The following is a 14465-nucleotide window of genomic DNA, read 5'->3' on the forward strand; positions in this document are numbered from 1 at the left end:
AAAACAAAAACACACACACAAAGCACTGATTAGAAAAATACCTAGGAGGGGCACAGAAAGAATGTTCACTGGCTACTATTATGATACCTGTCTGTGCTTCTCCAGCTCAGAGGGGCTAAGGCCTACTAATGCAGGGTCCTGCACCGCTGACATGTCGGGCATTTCTTGAGTGCCAGGCAAAGGTGGCTGATGAGGTGTGTCTGGAGGGCGAACAGCTGGTAGTTCTTGAGACCCAGAAGGAGGTGGCACCCGGGAGCTGAAGCTGTCTGCCCCCATAGTCTGCTGAGTTTGTGGCTGTGGTTGCTGGAGCTGACCCTGGACCATCTGACTCTGATGTTGGGTTATTTGGAGGCCTCCTGTGCTGGGGCTACGGCTGAAATTAGGACCTGCTGACGGTTTACCAGAGAGAGGATCCCCTACAGAACTGTTGGTGGGATGGTTTGGAGGTGCCTGGTTGGGATGAGGTGAACCTTTGTAACTTGTGGATCCCTCTGGGGCAACAGAGGGTGGACGAGGGGGTTTGTGAATAGTAGCAAAATGGTCTCTAGATTGTGGCCTTGAAGGTGGCTGAGAACAAGGGTCTGGGGATTGGAAACGTGGTGTAGCAGGAGACTGGACATTGTAAGCATCATTGGAGAGGCCACCAGGAGTGTGAGGAGACTGAGAGCTGCCCTGGGACTGTGGGCTGGAGGGCACTCTAGAGCATAGTTCCTGTTGAGCTACAGGGTGTCTCTGGACTCCAAGAGAACAACCGTCGCCTGACTGCGGTCTGGGAGTTAGAGGTGTCTGAGCGTGGGGGTCAGAGAAAGGGTGAGAGGGAGACTGCCTGTAGCCTTCAGAGTGGTGGCTAGGGGAAACTCCAGGATGAATTGCACCACCCTCCCCTTGGTGCATTCGTGGTGTCATAGGTGCCTTGAATAAACCATCCCCAGACTCCAGCATCCCAGCAGGGGAACCAGTAGATAGGTCAGGTCTCCCAACTGCAGAAGGACGTGGAGAAGGTGCACTTATATCAGCCCTGTACTGCCCTGTGCTTGCAGGTGAGGAAGCCACTGCAGAGGGTGACGGGGATGAACCATATTCTGGCCGTCCCATCCCTTGCTGGGTTCTGAAAGGGTCTCCATAGTGAGTATTGTGGGGTGGCGAGAAGATGGGTGACTCTCCAAGCCCTGCACCTCTTGAATGAGGACTTTCTGGAGGTCCTAGGGACTCCTGAGAGCCTTGCTGTGATTGTGGTAGATGACCCTGTTGTTGCTGCAGCTGTGATCTGAAGTAGGGGTCAACCTGCTGAGCCCGTCTGGGGGTTCCAGGAGTTCCTGGTTGCATGTCAAAGGGGCCAAGACTGGCTGGCCGTCCCTGAGGAGGACCCTGTGGGCCGGAAGCGGAATAACCTGAGGAAGAGGCCTGTAAGGGGCTGGCCCCAGCATGTGAGAAGGGTGTGGTTTGGTGAGAGTGAGAATGGGGTGACTGAGAGGGAAGCTTGGCCAAGGGATCTGTCCGGACTTCAGCTGACCCTGGGGTCTTAACAGGTCCATCTGAGAAAAACACAGAGGATGATCCTGAATCTGGAGGGAAGGGAAATGGGCTTTCTGCAGAGCTGGGCTGGGAAGAGATTGATGTAGAGCCTGAAGGTGGAGGAATCTGGAGGTGTAAACTGGGTCGTTCTCCCTTCAAACGCCCTGGCTCCGTCTTGACTGGCCTGCACACTTGACTCTCTGCCTGCTGTGAGAACAGTATGGAGAAAATGTGAATCTGTTCTACAACTCTAATGAAAGATACCAAACCTTTAATTCATCTTGACAATACATAAAGATGCTGATGCTTTAACTCACCTTCTGTGCCTTGTTGATCCTCTGAGCTGCTCGGTTATCTTTGGCCTTTTGCTACAGAAAATGATTAAATATTAAGATAGGAATATTAAAAATATAAATTTCTACTTCTGCAAAACAAAAGATATTAATGGTTTTGTTTAACTACAAAAACATTATACATTGCACAGGCTCATCAGGGTTCTAATGAGCCCCACTCAAGATAATATCACTGTAATTGATATTGTAATTTTAAATTTGAGTAGCCGTTTCCTGTATTTCTGTTTGGTCATTCTTCCCTTGAGCCTTTCTGCATAAAACTAAGGGTAGCACAAGCCACTAGATAGAATCACTACATTATAGAAATTTGTGTTAAAACAGACTTTCAGGAAACAATTGTTAATATAAATCAACCCTTCAAAGAAAAAAGAGAGAGAGAAAGAGAGACCCTACCAGATATGGAGCCTTGTCCGCAGCTGACACCTTCCTCCAGATCTTCATGATTTGCTTACAGCGACTAGCCCAGTCTGTGACAGGGGAAATATTTGACAGCTGCTCAATATCCAACAGTGATATAAACCTTACTTTGAAAACACACGACTGGTCTAATAAAAGGCTGTAAATGTTGGTGCAGTATTTGTTCCACACTCACCTGGGTAGTCCTGTTTGAGAGTGGGAAAGTTGGTATTGGCATACAGCACAGGGGAAATGGTTGAGAGCTCTCCCAGCTCCTCATCTTTCTCCCAGCGCTGGAGACTGCGCTGGTTGTAGGACAGCCCATCACCCTCTGCCTCTGTGGGGGTCGGTGGGGAGGAGGGTGTTGCTGGGGTAGAAGGAGTGGCCCAAGGACTCTCCTCACCCCCATCTGGACTGAACAGCCCTCCTCGGTCCCTGTACATCACATAAGAGGGTATTGTCTTTTATAAAATAAAGATTTTAAATGTCTATTGTCAAGTATTCTAAACTGTAAACAATAAAACAGAATTAAGCATCTGCTTTTACACTGTTATCCACAGCGCTAGATGCTGCAGAACAACATTCTACAAAAAGTACAATAAAATGTACTAGGTAATTCACTAATGGCCCTACCGCATGTCAAAGAACGGTGACTGAGAGAGGCCAGGAAAGGCATCCATCATTCCAGCTGAGGGCAGGGACCCTGCAAGAGATTTTGCATGTCTGAATCCCAAGCTGAACTTCACTTAAACCTTACTTGTGTGCTTAGTCCTTACAAAGTCCTACATCATACAACAAATATTATTTTGAACAAAAAGGTTCTGCAGGCACACACCTGAGAGGAGAGCTCTCTGTGGTAGAGCACTACGATTGAGTTCTCCCTTACTGCCCTCCAAGATGGGCTTCATGCCCCCCAAAGACGAACCGTCTGACACTCCCAGAACCTTCCTGAAGAACTGCTCAGAGTCCTGACTCTCCACTCCTTGCGGAAGACCTTCCACAAAAGAACAGTAGTATTTAGGACAGGAAAGATAACATCAGTTAACAGTCAGTTAACTAATCTTTCCTTAGGTTAGTTTTGTATACTGCATATATCAAAGGGAATACCTTCAGTTTTTTCTGCATCAGAGTCATGAGGATCAGTTGATGCTTGGTCCTTCAGCAATGAGGATGGTGCAGAAACTCCTAAAAAAAGTGTACGTTTTAAACCAACCTGGAATTACCTCATGGCTGTAACAATAAACCAGTACCATCAGTGCCCAAGCAGACACTTACCTGCACCTTCTCCCTGAGCCTGGAGGGCCTCACCCCCCTCTTGCTTGAGAGGAAAATTATCTTCCACCACATGATCCTTGGCCTCAGCTAGTGAGAGAAGCACAAAGGTCACACACCCTGTACTGAGCATTTCCACACCCCACATCACAAATAATTTTGCAGAGTTTTCATGTGTCACAGGTCAAGTTAGTGTTCTTACTCTCTGGGGCAACAGTTCTGACCCCTGACGGTGCTGGTAATGAAGGTCGGACAAGGCATGCGCCTGGCTTCTGCACTGGGGGTGTCATCACAGCTTTCTTACTCAGGTCTATTAATGTCTTCCCAAAGAAAGCCTCCTGTAATGAATTACAAACATTTGAGATATGAACATTACATAACTGAACACCTCAAGTTTCAAAACTGTTCAAAGCATAGGGCAGAGAAATTACAAACCTGGAGATAAGCTGGAAACATATCTTCGAGTTTGCTCTTCTTTCGGCCTCGGCGTTTCTTGGCCTGTTCCTCGCCCTCCACTGGTTTAGGATCCATTATGTTATCTGTGTCAGGGTGGGGACCTGTGTATATGTAACCATGGTTTTCAGTTTCCCAAATTTAAAAAAAAAAAAAAAAAAAAAACAGAGTGACACTGCCACTCTAGTTTTTTTTTTTTTTTTTTTTTTTTTACCCAATCCCTTTATGCAGGCCACCCATTGCGTGTTGGCTTATTGAAATGAATGAGGGGGGTTAGTTTTTTTCACGCAAGGCTAATGTTTGTCATGGCCTTAGGAAGAGACGATATGTAGAAGGTCCCATGTTCAATAATGCAAAAAATTATTATTAATTTAGTCACTACTACTTTGAGATTTTAAAAAAACATATGTATATATATAAACCATGGAATTAGTTCATTATTAAATTTAAATAATGGCTAAAATGAAATTCAACGGTCGACTGTTGTCACTAACCATCCTCAATGGTTCTCTCTATTGGCTGTCCATCTAACGTAGTCTCTCCAGCCAGCTGGGCAAAAAATTCTTTCTTCATCCGTGTGTGACATTTCCTTTGTCGCACCATGAAGCCTCCAATTCCTGGTAAAAAGTATAAATAAAATATTTGTAAATATTTTGTGGATGCTCAGACATAAATGTGGATGTTACAAGTTACTTTCTTAAATTCTTAAATTCTGGGGGGCTTACCAGGCCTGTAAGGTTTCCGCTTTCTTTTTTTACTTTCATCTGTCTCCTCTGCTCCTCCTTTGAGGCCCTCGCAGTCAGCCATGCCTTCTGCGCCTGCATCCTTCTCAGCACCACCTTCTCTGTCAGGGCTCCCAGGGTTCTCCATCTTGGATTCACATTCCATGGGCTCCCCACAACCTTGATATACAGGATAACACAGAATTTGCTGCAAGTCTTTAATAGGAGAAAACCTCGTTCATACACCCCATCAATGAGTGCAGAGTGCACCAGCCTTTTCCATCCTCACCTTCTCCTTCAACCTCCCTCAAATCCATCCCATCAGGACCTCCGTCAAGACACAGAGTGCCAAGACGAGAACGACGCTGCCGTCTCTTGTGCAGGGGAGACATGGAGATGCTGCGGAGCAGGGACATACCCGACTCTGTCAGCCACACACCCTCCAACCGGTAGAACTGGGGTTCTGTAAAGTGACAATTGCAAATCTGAATGATTTTCAAAAAAACACACAAAAAAATTATGCAGAATGTGCTTGAGATAATAAGTAATGAATAAGCAAAATCCACTAACCTGGCTCTTTGATCTTTATTGAGGCCATAATGGCTGACTCTACTACTGTGAACAAAGGCAAAGCGAAGGTAGAGAAAGCAAAAGAAAATCATGTCATCAGTACAGATGAGATACCCCATGTGTATTTTTGAAAACACAATTTTCATCTCTTCACTTTTTAAATAGTGTTGGCCTGAGACTTACCCACAGGTTTTGGAACATATGGGGTGCAGGATGTGCATGCAAAGCCCTCATCAGAAGCTTGTTCCACTTCATCCTCTGTGTACAGACTCTCACAGACAGCATGGACCCATCTGCACAGGCACACAGAAATACATTGATGACACGCTTACTTTTCATCACAAATCACACCCCAAATCAAAGATGTTATGGAATAATTCATGATATGAAAAATACATGAAATAATCCATTCCCAGCCTGTCTTCATTAGCTGTGGTCTCATGAATACCTTAGTTTGTGTGTCTCATGTGTGTGTGTGTGTGTAATGAGTGTTCTAATGAGCAGCACCCACCGATCACAGTACTGACACTGCAGAAGCAGCTCCTCCTCCATGAAGTTTTCTCTGCATACTGGACAGGAAACGAGGCTGGCACAGGGGCCACAGTGGGTGTAGTTATTCTGCCACTCACAGTGGAAACCCGGTGTGTTGGAACCACACTGCACACAGCACACACACCTGCACAGAAGCAGTGAAGCACTCAGTAACAATTATACAACTAATATGCAAGAATTAAAAAACATATTGATGCCAATCTGAGTGGTGTAACAATTATTCTGCTGCTACAGAACCAAGAAGCAGAGGGATGGGCCTCTGAATTGCTATTGCAGCGCTGAGGCTTGAGTGTTTTACATAATATGCAAATTTACATGTATTCATTTGCATTTGACCCCATTCAAAGCTGCAAGGCTGAACGAAGCATTGTGGTCTTAGAGTTTAACTTTTTTTTACCATTTGCACTTCCAACCTCCCTTGGGAACAGTGTGCAAGGGCGGGTCCAAGCAGTAGGTGTGATAGCTGACATCACAGTCATCACACAGCAGCAGACGGGAGGGGTCCGAAGCCTTTCCACACATCTCACACACAATACATTCCAAACAGCGCCAGCCCTTAAGGAGCATCGTCTTGGTGATCTACAAAAGATACGAGGATTAATCTATCTGGATTAGCAACATATAGTAATGAAAAAACAGGGATAACATTGTTCTTACTTTGCTGTTCACACAGTAAGGATGGTAACACTGGGCACACTGAGCACAAGCCAACAACTGCCCCTCCGCACCCTTTCCAAAACTGCCACACACAACGCACATATCCTAAAACAGAGCAGAGAAAGTGAGAAGGAAAAATAAAAGGGAGGAAACAATGAATCGGCCTGTGCTGCATTTAAACGTGACAACTGTGGTTCTTGGCACAGCAAAAGCCACATGGGAACTGAAAACAAGAAGAACCGTACCTGGAGCAGGACAAATTTGTCAGTGTTTGAGAAAAGAACCACTGTGTTCTGCATGGTGTCGTCTTCCTCTTCTTCTTCGTCCTTACTTATTCCAGTGTCTGAGGTCATGCTTAGCTGTTGACAAAGGGACAAATTATGTGTGATTATGACCATGGTATAAAAAGTGAAATAGCATGAAAGAATATCTGAAGGGTGTGTAAAGCGCAGCTCACCAAGAAAGCATCAATGCAAGAGGCCATGGCCTTGAGGCGTGACCTCCCACCGCGCCCTCTCCCTCCACCACCCCCTCGGGGTCTACGCTTCCCAGGGAAACTATTGCTTCTCCCCTAAAAAAAAAAAAAAAGAAAAAGAAAAAACATTTCAATGCCAGGCTGTGTTGTGACAATGTGACAATAACATCTTAACAACAAAAACAGAAGTTAAGGTTAAATGTTAGCTGTTCAAGCATCATCATGAACCAGCTTGTACACATTGACCTCACCTGTTTGACCCTTGAACGGCCTGGGGATCCCCTGCGTTTCACCTTCTCTCTGTCACTTCTGAGGGGTTCAAAGGGAAGTGAATCATCAGTCTCAGTGAGCAGGTTATCTGCATGCGAGCGGCTAGCAGGGACAAGGCCAAGCTCCATGGAGAGCTGAGGATCGGGTTCTCCTGGAGAGCCCAGAAAGCCACTGCTGCTCTCATCTCCGTGGCTCATATTAGACATCTCATCTAGCAGCAATTCCGGCTTAATCTCATGCTCCTGCAGTTCCTGTTTTATGTCATGATGTCCTTCCCCTTTCATTTGCTCATCATCCTCTTCTTCCTCCTCCTCCTCAGAGTGAGGTAGTAACCTCCCCTCCATGTCCATAGCAGAGAGGCCCTCTTGTGTATCTACTGATACAGAAAGAGGAGAAGGAAAAGGGTGGTCCTGGCATGGACTTCTTTCCTCCTGGTCAGCCATGGGCAAATGCTCTGTTTTGTCCACCGAGGCAGGAGAGGCAGGTAAATTTGGTGGCTCCTTACTGAGTGATTCTGTGAGAGAGCTATCAGAGCCACTCTTTGTCAACTCTGGTGATACTTCTTGTTCCACTGAGGGAGTGGCCTCCTGCTTCTCCACCTCCATATTTTCAGGACCCTGCTGTGACACCAGTGTTGGTTCTACTTTAGGGCTGCTGGACTGTCTCTCTGCTGTGGGTTCCTGGGAAGGGGTGGCTTGGATCACCTGGATGACTGCCTCTTCTGCTCTTTCTTCATCAACAGGTAGACAAGAGGCCTCCTGTTCTGTTGTTGCACAATCTACATTTGAGATCAAGGGACACAAGGTTATTGGTGTTATCATTTATAAATCTATCATTAGTTACGGCACATCATCATACAAATAATAAAGAACAGCTTTGTGTTCATTTTAAATATGTGTGTTTATAATGTATTCTGAGTTCACCTGAAGACTCAAGTGGAGCAGCGGGCACTTCAGAAGTTAATTCTTGTGCTGCAGCCAGCGGCTCCTCCTCCATGGTTGTCTCCTCAACATCTGTTGTCTCAACAACTGCAGCCTCCACCCCTACAGCCAAAAGCAGTTAACTTACATGAATCCACCTCAGGCATAAACATGACACATTCTTTTACTAGTCTAATAAAACTCACTCCTGGCATACCCTGTAAGCTTTGTCTTATGCTGTGACTTACCCAAGTCCATGGTTGCCTCTTTATCAGTTGTGACTTCAGCCTGACCCATCTCTGATGTGCCTGTCTGTCCTGGTGTCACCTCTGATAAGCCTATCTGCTTTTCTGTCACCACATTTGAATCCGTTTGGATTGTCATTTCCACCAAATCCATGTGTCCTTCAGTCTCCTCAGATGCCTCTCTGGTTTGTTTCTCTGTTGTATGTGGCTGAATGACACGCTGATGATGAGCCTCCTTGCAAAGCAGGCAAATGCACTTGCCTTCTGGAAGCTCCCCTGGTAAAGCACACTCTCTGTGCACCCACCTAAGACAATAAAGAGATTATCAAGATCAAATATTGTAAAACAGAATAAACGGCAAAAGCACGGCAATAGCTATCTCCAGTGAATACTATTGTGCTTGTGCGTTGAGCTAACCTGTGGCACAAGCTGCAGCACTGCAGAGCAACAGATGGATTGGTGGCTTTGCTGCACACTCCACACATAGAGCTGCGCTGACGCTGACACCCCTCACACACTGTGTAGTTGTCAAACCACTGCGCAGAACCAGGCAGCACCAGTCCACGGACACCACACTCCGTGCATACACGACACCTCTGACAAAATATAGATCGTAGTGTTAAAATGTAAACCACAGGAGCACGCTAACTTGTCTTTTCAATGCCCTGGTCAATAAAAACACATTTTGACTGCAAGATTCACTCTCAAAAAAGTAAGTAATTTTCCCGTTAAAGCAAGTTTCCATGTTAAGGGCATCTCTTTGCATAGAGGTGAAGGGCAAATCTGACTTACTCTGCATTTCCATGGGTCAGAGGGAAGAGAATCCATGGCTGGCTGGAGACAGAAGGTGTGGTAGCCCTTATCACAGGCATCGCATACCAACATTTTGGAGTCTTCTCCTGGTTGTCTGTTAAAATGAGAAAAATAAAGACATTTCTCATAGAAATAGGGAATAAAGCTTAGGTAAAGCTGGACAAGTATCTTAAAAGAAACAATGTACAGATCATGCAAAAATGTTGAGCACAACAACTTAATCTCTTGTACACGGTCGAGTTTGAGGGTGGACTCACCTGCAAGTCTGGCACACTTTACACTCTGGGCACTGCCATCCTGCCCGCTGGATGGGCGTGGCACCAATCTCAAGACAAGCTGCATGATAATGCTGACCACAGCCCGTACAGAACAGCAAGTCTGTGAGCTCACCTGCTGAGTCACACACTGCGCACCAAGCCTCTTCACCTGCTGTAAAAAAAAAAAAAAAAAAAAGTACATAAAATTAGTATTAAAAAAATAAAATCACATTGGCATGATTTGGGGTTTTTTGCTCTTATTAAATCTACATGAAAGTCAACAGGGAATAACCACAAGGTAGATATATTTCGTCAAGCAAAGTAAGCAGATTTTAAAGTAGAAAAACATTTTAGAGAACACAGAGAAACACCGGTTACTTTTTTCCAACTACCGAGCCATGAAGGCAGCTGACATTTTATAACAACTTAGACCATAAAATATGTTCAAAGCATTTGCAGACAGTCCACAGTTGATAAACCAAAACTGGAATGGAGTACACTGGTTGTCTTAGAGTAATTCTAAGAAAAGTATTACAGTTTTGGATTTCATTGCTGTGTAATGGCACTGGCCACTGGTCATCTTTTGTAATATGTGCAAGCCTTATACTGAGTGCATGCCCAAAGTAATGATATCAAAATTTTGACAAAGTCTGATTCTCTTACCCAACTCTTCAGCCTTATCTATGTGTTCTGGACAGAGGAGGACCAACTGCTTCATGGACTGGAAGGATCCACTGGCTGCTGAGCAGGGGAAGTGGTAGAACCGTGAGCAGCCCTCAGCATGGCATCGAATGGTTGCACCCAGCCTTTTGCAGTATTCGCAAAGCTGAAACAAATCAAGGGCAACAAGTAAGATTTTGTGAAGGAAGCCTCTGTTAATCCTTACATTCTCACCCAACACCATCTAACCCAAGTCTATGGACAATGCACTTACCCGCTGTGTCCCTGAGATAACGGCCTTATCCACATTCTCCAGCTCCTCATTCTCCATCCGCTTTACTCCCTCCGACCACACCGCACACCAGTGATGAACCCAACAACCCCCTGTTCATTACAAAGCTCAACATCAGTAAAATCTCTGATCAAACTTCAATACTACATCTGTGCACTGTATGTCTAGTACACAGAACCTATGATTAATTTGTAAAATTAATAATCTGTTGTACACTAAAAAAAATAATAATTTGATGTTTCGAGTTCAACCTGAGTCATCAAAGAGTGCCGACAGACAGGGGGAGTCAGAAAATCCAATGGAAGACAGGTCATCATTCCCAGGTTGTGGCAGTGGGGAAGCTGATGGTATGAGGGTCGGCCGCTCAGAAGATGGCCCAAAGTGTCTCAGTTCCCGCTGTCCATGCAGGCTCCGCTCCACACAGTTACAAAGCACACAGGCTCGAACGTTCTCTCTGTAGAGCAACAAGCAAAATTATTCAAAACACAAGCCGAGATTCAGTTTTTGGTGTTGCCAACAGTTAGCTATCTTGGGATAAAGACCGCTTCAGTATGCACAACAGCCTTTATGATCTCAACAAAGAACTTACACAGGTGTGCTGGAAGAGGCTGCAGTCACAGCAGACATGTGCTCAGCACTGGGGAGAGCTTTGGACTCCTCCTCCGAAGAAACAGGCTGCTTTGAAGGCCCATTGTCATCAGCTAGAAAATGAAAAAAAAAAAAGGTTTAAAGAAAAAATAAAGAAAATCTCACACTAAAGTAAACAGTGCATGAAACTGTGGGAATTACTGGATTTCAACAAATCCATATTGACTTATCTGCAACGGGGATTACAGATCTATTGAAGGAAAATTAAGAATTTGTTTTTGTTTCAACAATGCCCATTTCTCCTTCAGAGCATCAACACACTGTGATACTGTTTATCATTATACAGTATAGTGTACATCCATATAGATAACATTAGGACATGGGAAAAATTAGAAAAGAAAAAATACCTGTTGGTTCAGAGTCATTCTCTTCGCAGTTTGATTTCTGCTCCTCCATCCCCTGTACTGATTTTGACCTCCTTGACAGAGATCTGCAATGCAGAAATATTAGTATAATCAACTTGTGAATGTTAATCAGAAGAGTAATCATTTAATAAAAGTATTCACAGAACGCAAACAATCTGTGGGAATTTGATCTGATAACCAGCTAATGGCAATGTCAATAAAATTATGAAAGAAATTACTCAATACATTAAATTTACTGCTACTCACATAAAAAAAAAAGAAACAAAAGTGGTATGCAGGTGTCCACTTACTAAAAAAGAAAACGGCATTATTCATTAGCTAGCATATGTTTATCATTATTTTACAAAGGAGTCCCTAAAATACATCTTCCTTTGCACACCATACTACACACTAGCCTCCCTTCCCACCGAAAAACAATTTTCACATAAACACCTATATCCAACAATGAAACCGATTGAATATGGCTGTTATGTCCTCACTTTTGCTGATTTCCTTGTGTTAATCTGACTGACGTTAGCACTAATGCAACCGAGCTTTCCCGCAAACTCCATGAAAATAGCTCAACTGTTACAGTAGACACATCAATCGGAAACCGCTTTAACAATTCAAGTTGTTATTTACCCAGCAATGCATAATCCAAATCCGTGAAACTGCTACGCGAAAAAGCACAATTTGTAAAAACTAAAACGGTGTTTTCCTAAATAAAACAACCATAAATCGGGATACACAAAGAAAACACAACTTCCGTATGTAGAACTTCCTGTTGCAGCGGGGCTCCTTTCGTGCAGAACCTTTGTCGCCTGCATCATAGTTCCGCTATGAGATTCACGCCATAAACAAAAAATTCAGTAAAACAAACAATGCAGGAAAGGACAGGCTCGCTATTTTCACTCACACTGCTAATAATGGAAAACAATATCAGATTTTTAATGTTTAGTAAGTCCAGTACCAGATAATACTGCAAAAGCGTCGATCGGCTTCGATCCCCAGCTTTTACTTATGGTACATAACAGCCTTATCAATATTTGTTAATATACTCGTGAATCTCTGTTAGAAAATGGACAACCGAGAGAAGATGTGACGCCGTGTACCCTGATCTAATGAGCTCAAAAGACAATAAACGAGGCAGTGGCTTTGAAATATAGATTAGAGCTTAGAGTCTTGCAGTGTTTCATCAGTTACACAACAAAAATTGTGCCATGATACTTAGAAAATCATCCTGTGAGCTAACGTTATCACACACACACGCACACATTTCGAAATATTTCCTTTTCGTTCTCACTAAGGCAGCTGGAAACAGGTCACTGTCCGAGGACGGGTGCGCTTTTCTAGCGTTTTTAATGCACAGCGGAAGAATTCACCACAAATTAAAATGAGCATATAATGAATTATAATACTAAAACGGAGTACCAGTGCATCTGCATCTCTGTCAAAATTATTTAGGACTGCTTTGCATGTATGTCCACTTGGTACCTGAACGTTACAGATAAAACTCTAAAAATATAATACACAACGCACCTGCACTGTTAACCTGACCTACACAATATGCGGAGCTACATAAAACCATGTTAAGCAAATGGCACCAAAAGCTGTTAACGGCTTAATGTAATTGAGGCGGACAAAATGAAATTCTCTGTGTAACGTATTCGGTGGCAGCAACACCGGAGATGTACTCTCTTGTCGACAGCAAACTAATATCAAGTCAAAGTCCTACAGAAACTATATATCACAGTTAATGGGGATGCTAAATAGGCTTTGTCTCTAAAATGAAGTTGGCAATGTGCAGTCCAAAGTGATGACATGATGGCTAAGTTAACGTCTTAACTCCCTGGCTAGCCAAGTTAACGTTAAAAGTGTTCACGTTTGCAAATTAACTTTCATGGCGAACGTGTTCTTATTTTGTAATGTTTCCCCACAGCCGACGCAATTTCTGCAATGACACGGTAAAAGCTACTGAAATTTTGATAGTTGAATAATTGCAGCGCTAAGCACTATTTCTCAATGTAAACACCGACTTCAAAGGGTTGGTTCTGTCCAGCAAATAGCCGTGTCCATGTTACTGGCGACAAGCTGATACGGAAAAGCTAACAACTGCCAACGGTGACGTAGCAGCAAAGTGCCCCGAAAAGGTAAAACTACGAGAAATGCACAGGAACATATACTTTTAATAACGTCAACCGGCCACTCTGTGGACCATACCCTGGACGCAGCCATCGTAAGACATATCCCAACCCGAGGTTAGCATCCAGGTAGCATAGCTAGTTCTCCAGCAAGTAGACAATCCCATCTGGTCGAGGCTAACAGCTAAACGATTCCGATAGCAGGGCTAACATTACCCGGTCTAAGGTCAGGGTTGGTGTGTCTTTAGGTATGTCTATTCAAGAAGTTCAAAGAGACATAATTAAAATAGCTCACCTCACAAAAACAATATCGTCTCCTCATACATCAGCAAAATCCAAACAGCCACACAGCTTCCCAAAGTGCTGATGGTCGCTTCATTTTATGTACCGGACTAACGCTGCGGCTAGCCGGCTGGAGGGAGAGTGGGGGAAGTGCACGTCGGCGGAAGGCAGGCTGTGCGGTGGTGCTAGCTAGCTGGCTAGCTCTTCAACTAGTAGGATAATGCCATAGTTAGCTAGCCAACCAGCAACTTCAGCGTTGTGTCGCGTGGTCCTGCACTGCCGGGGAACTACTAAGCACCGAGACAAGTCTTCAACCAGTCCCGAAAAGGTTCCCCAGCTTCATGCAATGAATCCAAACACTGTCAGCTTTGCTTCTTGCTTGTGGGTGTAGGCTAACAAGCTAACATTAGCTAGCTTCTGCTCTGTTCTGGAATCTCGCTCGCGAGGTCGTTAAAGCTGCTGCAAGTTTACACAAAATAGAGCGCCCGGAAATTACAGCCCCAAACTTTGTTGACACACTAGTAAATATAGTTTTTCTTTAAGTTTCAGTCGACTGCAGACACTCATCTACCTATATTTGCAGCTTAACTTTGCATGGGTACCCTTGTATGGGTCACTAGCATCTCTT

General features: G+C 44.3%; 1 protein-coding gene across 3 annotated transcripts in view; it reads right to left on the reverse strand.

The window, feature by feature from the left end:
- The window catches only part of kmt2d (lysine (K)-specific methyltransferase 2D), a 29800-nt gene extending 15335 nt beyond the window's left edge, over positions 1 to 14465 (reverse strand). Inside the window, exons 1-32 of one of the 3 annotated variants that reach the window (XM_041049697.1) lie at positions 13851 to 14465; positions 11418 to 11500; positions 11012 to 11123; positions 10674 to 10876; positions 10405 to 10514; positions 10134 to 10296; positions 9471 to 9642; positions 9193 to 9307; positions 8818 to 8996; positions 8404 to 8705; positions 8159 to 8278; positions 7217 to 8013; positions 6948 to 7061; positions 6736 to 6849; positions 6491 to 6595; positions 6231 to 6412; positions 5793 to 5957; positions 5465 to 5574; positions 5282 to 5323; positions 5001 to 5174; positions 4715 to 4891; positions 4484 to 4606; positions 3972 to 4093; positions 3739 to 3874; positions 3540 to 3626; positions 3372 to 3449; positions 3100 to 3258; positions 2898 to 2967; positions 2461 to 2699; positions 2262 to 2335; positions 1833 to 1883; positions 88 to 1722 (exon numbers count right to left, since the gene is read on the reverse strand). In XM_041049697.1, the coding sequence (XP_040905631.1) occupies positions 88 to 1722; positions 1833 to 1883; positions 2262 to 2335; positions 2461 to 2699; positions 2898 to 2967; positions 3100 to 3258; positions 3372 to 3449; positions 3540 to 3626; positions 3739 to 3874; positions 3972 to 4093; positions 4484 to 4606; positions 4715 to 4891; positions 5001 to 5174; positions 5282 to 5323; positions 5465 to 5574; positions 5793 to 5957; positions 6231 to 6412; positions 6491 to 6595; positions 6736 to 6849; positions 6948 to 7061; positions 7217 to 8013; positions 8159 to 8278; positions 8404 to 8705; positions 8818 to 8996; positions 9193 to 9307; positions 9471 to 9642; positions 10134 to 10296; positions 10405 to 10514; positions 10674 to 10876; positions 11012 to 11123; positions 11418 to 11466 (6279 nt within the window). In that variant the 5' untranslated portion in view covers positions 11467 to 11500; positions 13851 to 14465. Of the gene's footprint in view, positions 1 to 87; positions 1723 to 1832; positions 1884 to 2261; positions 2336 to 2460; positions 2700 to 2897; positions 2968 to 3099; positions 3259 to 3371; positions 3450 to 3539; positions 3627 to 3738; positions 3875 to 3971; positions 4094 to 4483; positions 4607 to 4714; positions 4892 to 5000; positions 5175 to 5281; positions 5327 to 5464; positions 5575 to 5792; positions 5958 to 6230; positions 6413 to 6490; positions 6596 to 6735; positions 6850 to 6947; positions 7062 to 7216; positions 8014 to 8158; positions 8279 to 8403; positions 8706 to 8817; positions 8997 to 9192; positions 9308 to 9470; positions 9643 to 10133; positions 10297 to 10404; positions 10515 to 10673; positions 10877 to 11011; positions 11124 to 11417; positions 11501 to 13850 lie in introns of all 3 variants that reach the window. The other 2 variants (XM_041049705.1, XM_041049688.1) reach the window with 2 other exon arrangements.

Source organism: Toxotes jaculatrix, chromosome 2 (genome assembly GCF_017976425.1).
Source record: "Toxotes jaculatrix isolate fToxJac2 chromosome 2, fToxJac2.pri, whole genome shotgun sequence".
NCBI lineage: Eukaryota > Metazoa > Chordata > Actinopteri > Toxotidae > Toxotes > Toxotes jaculatrix.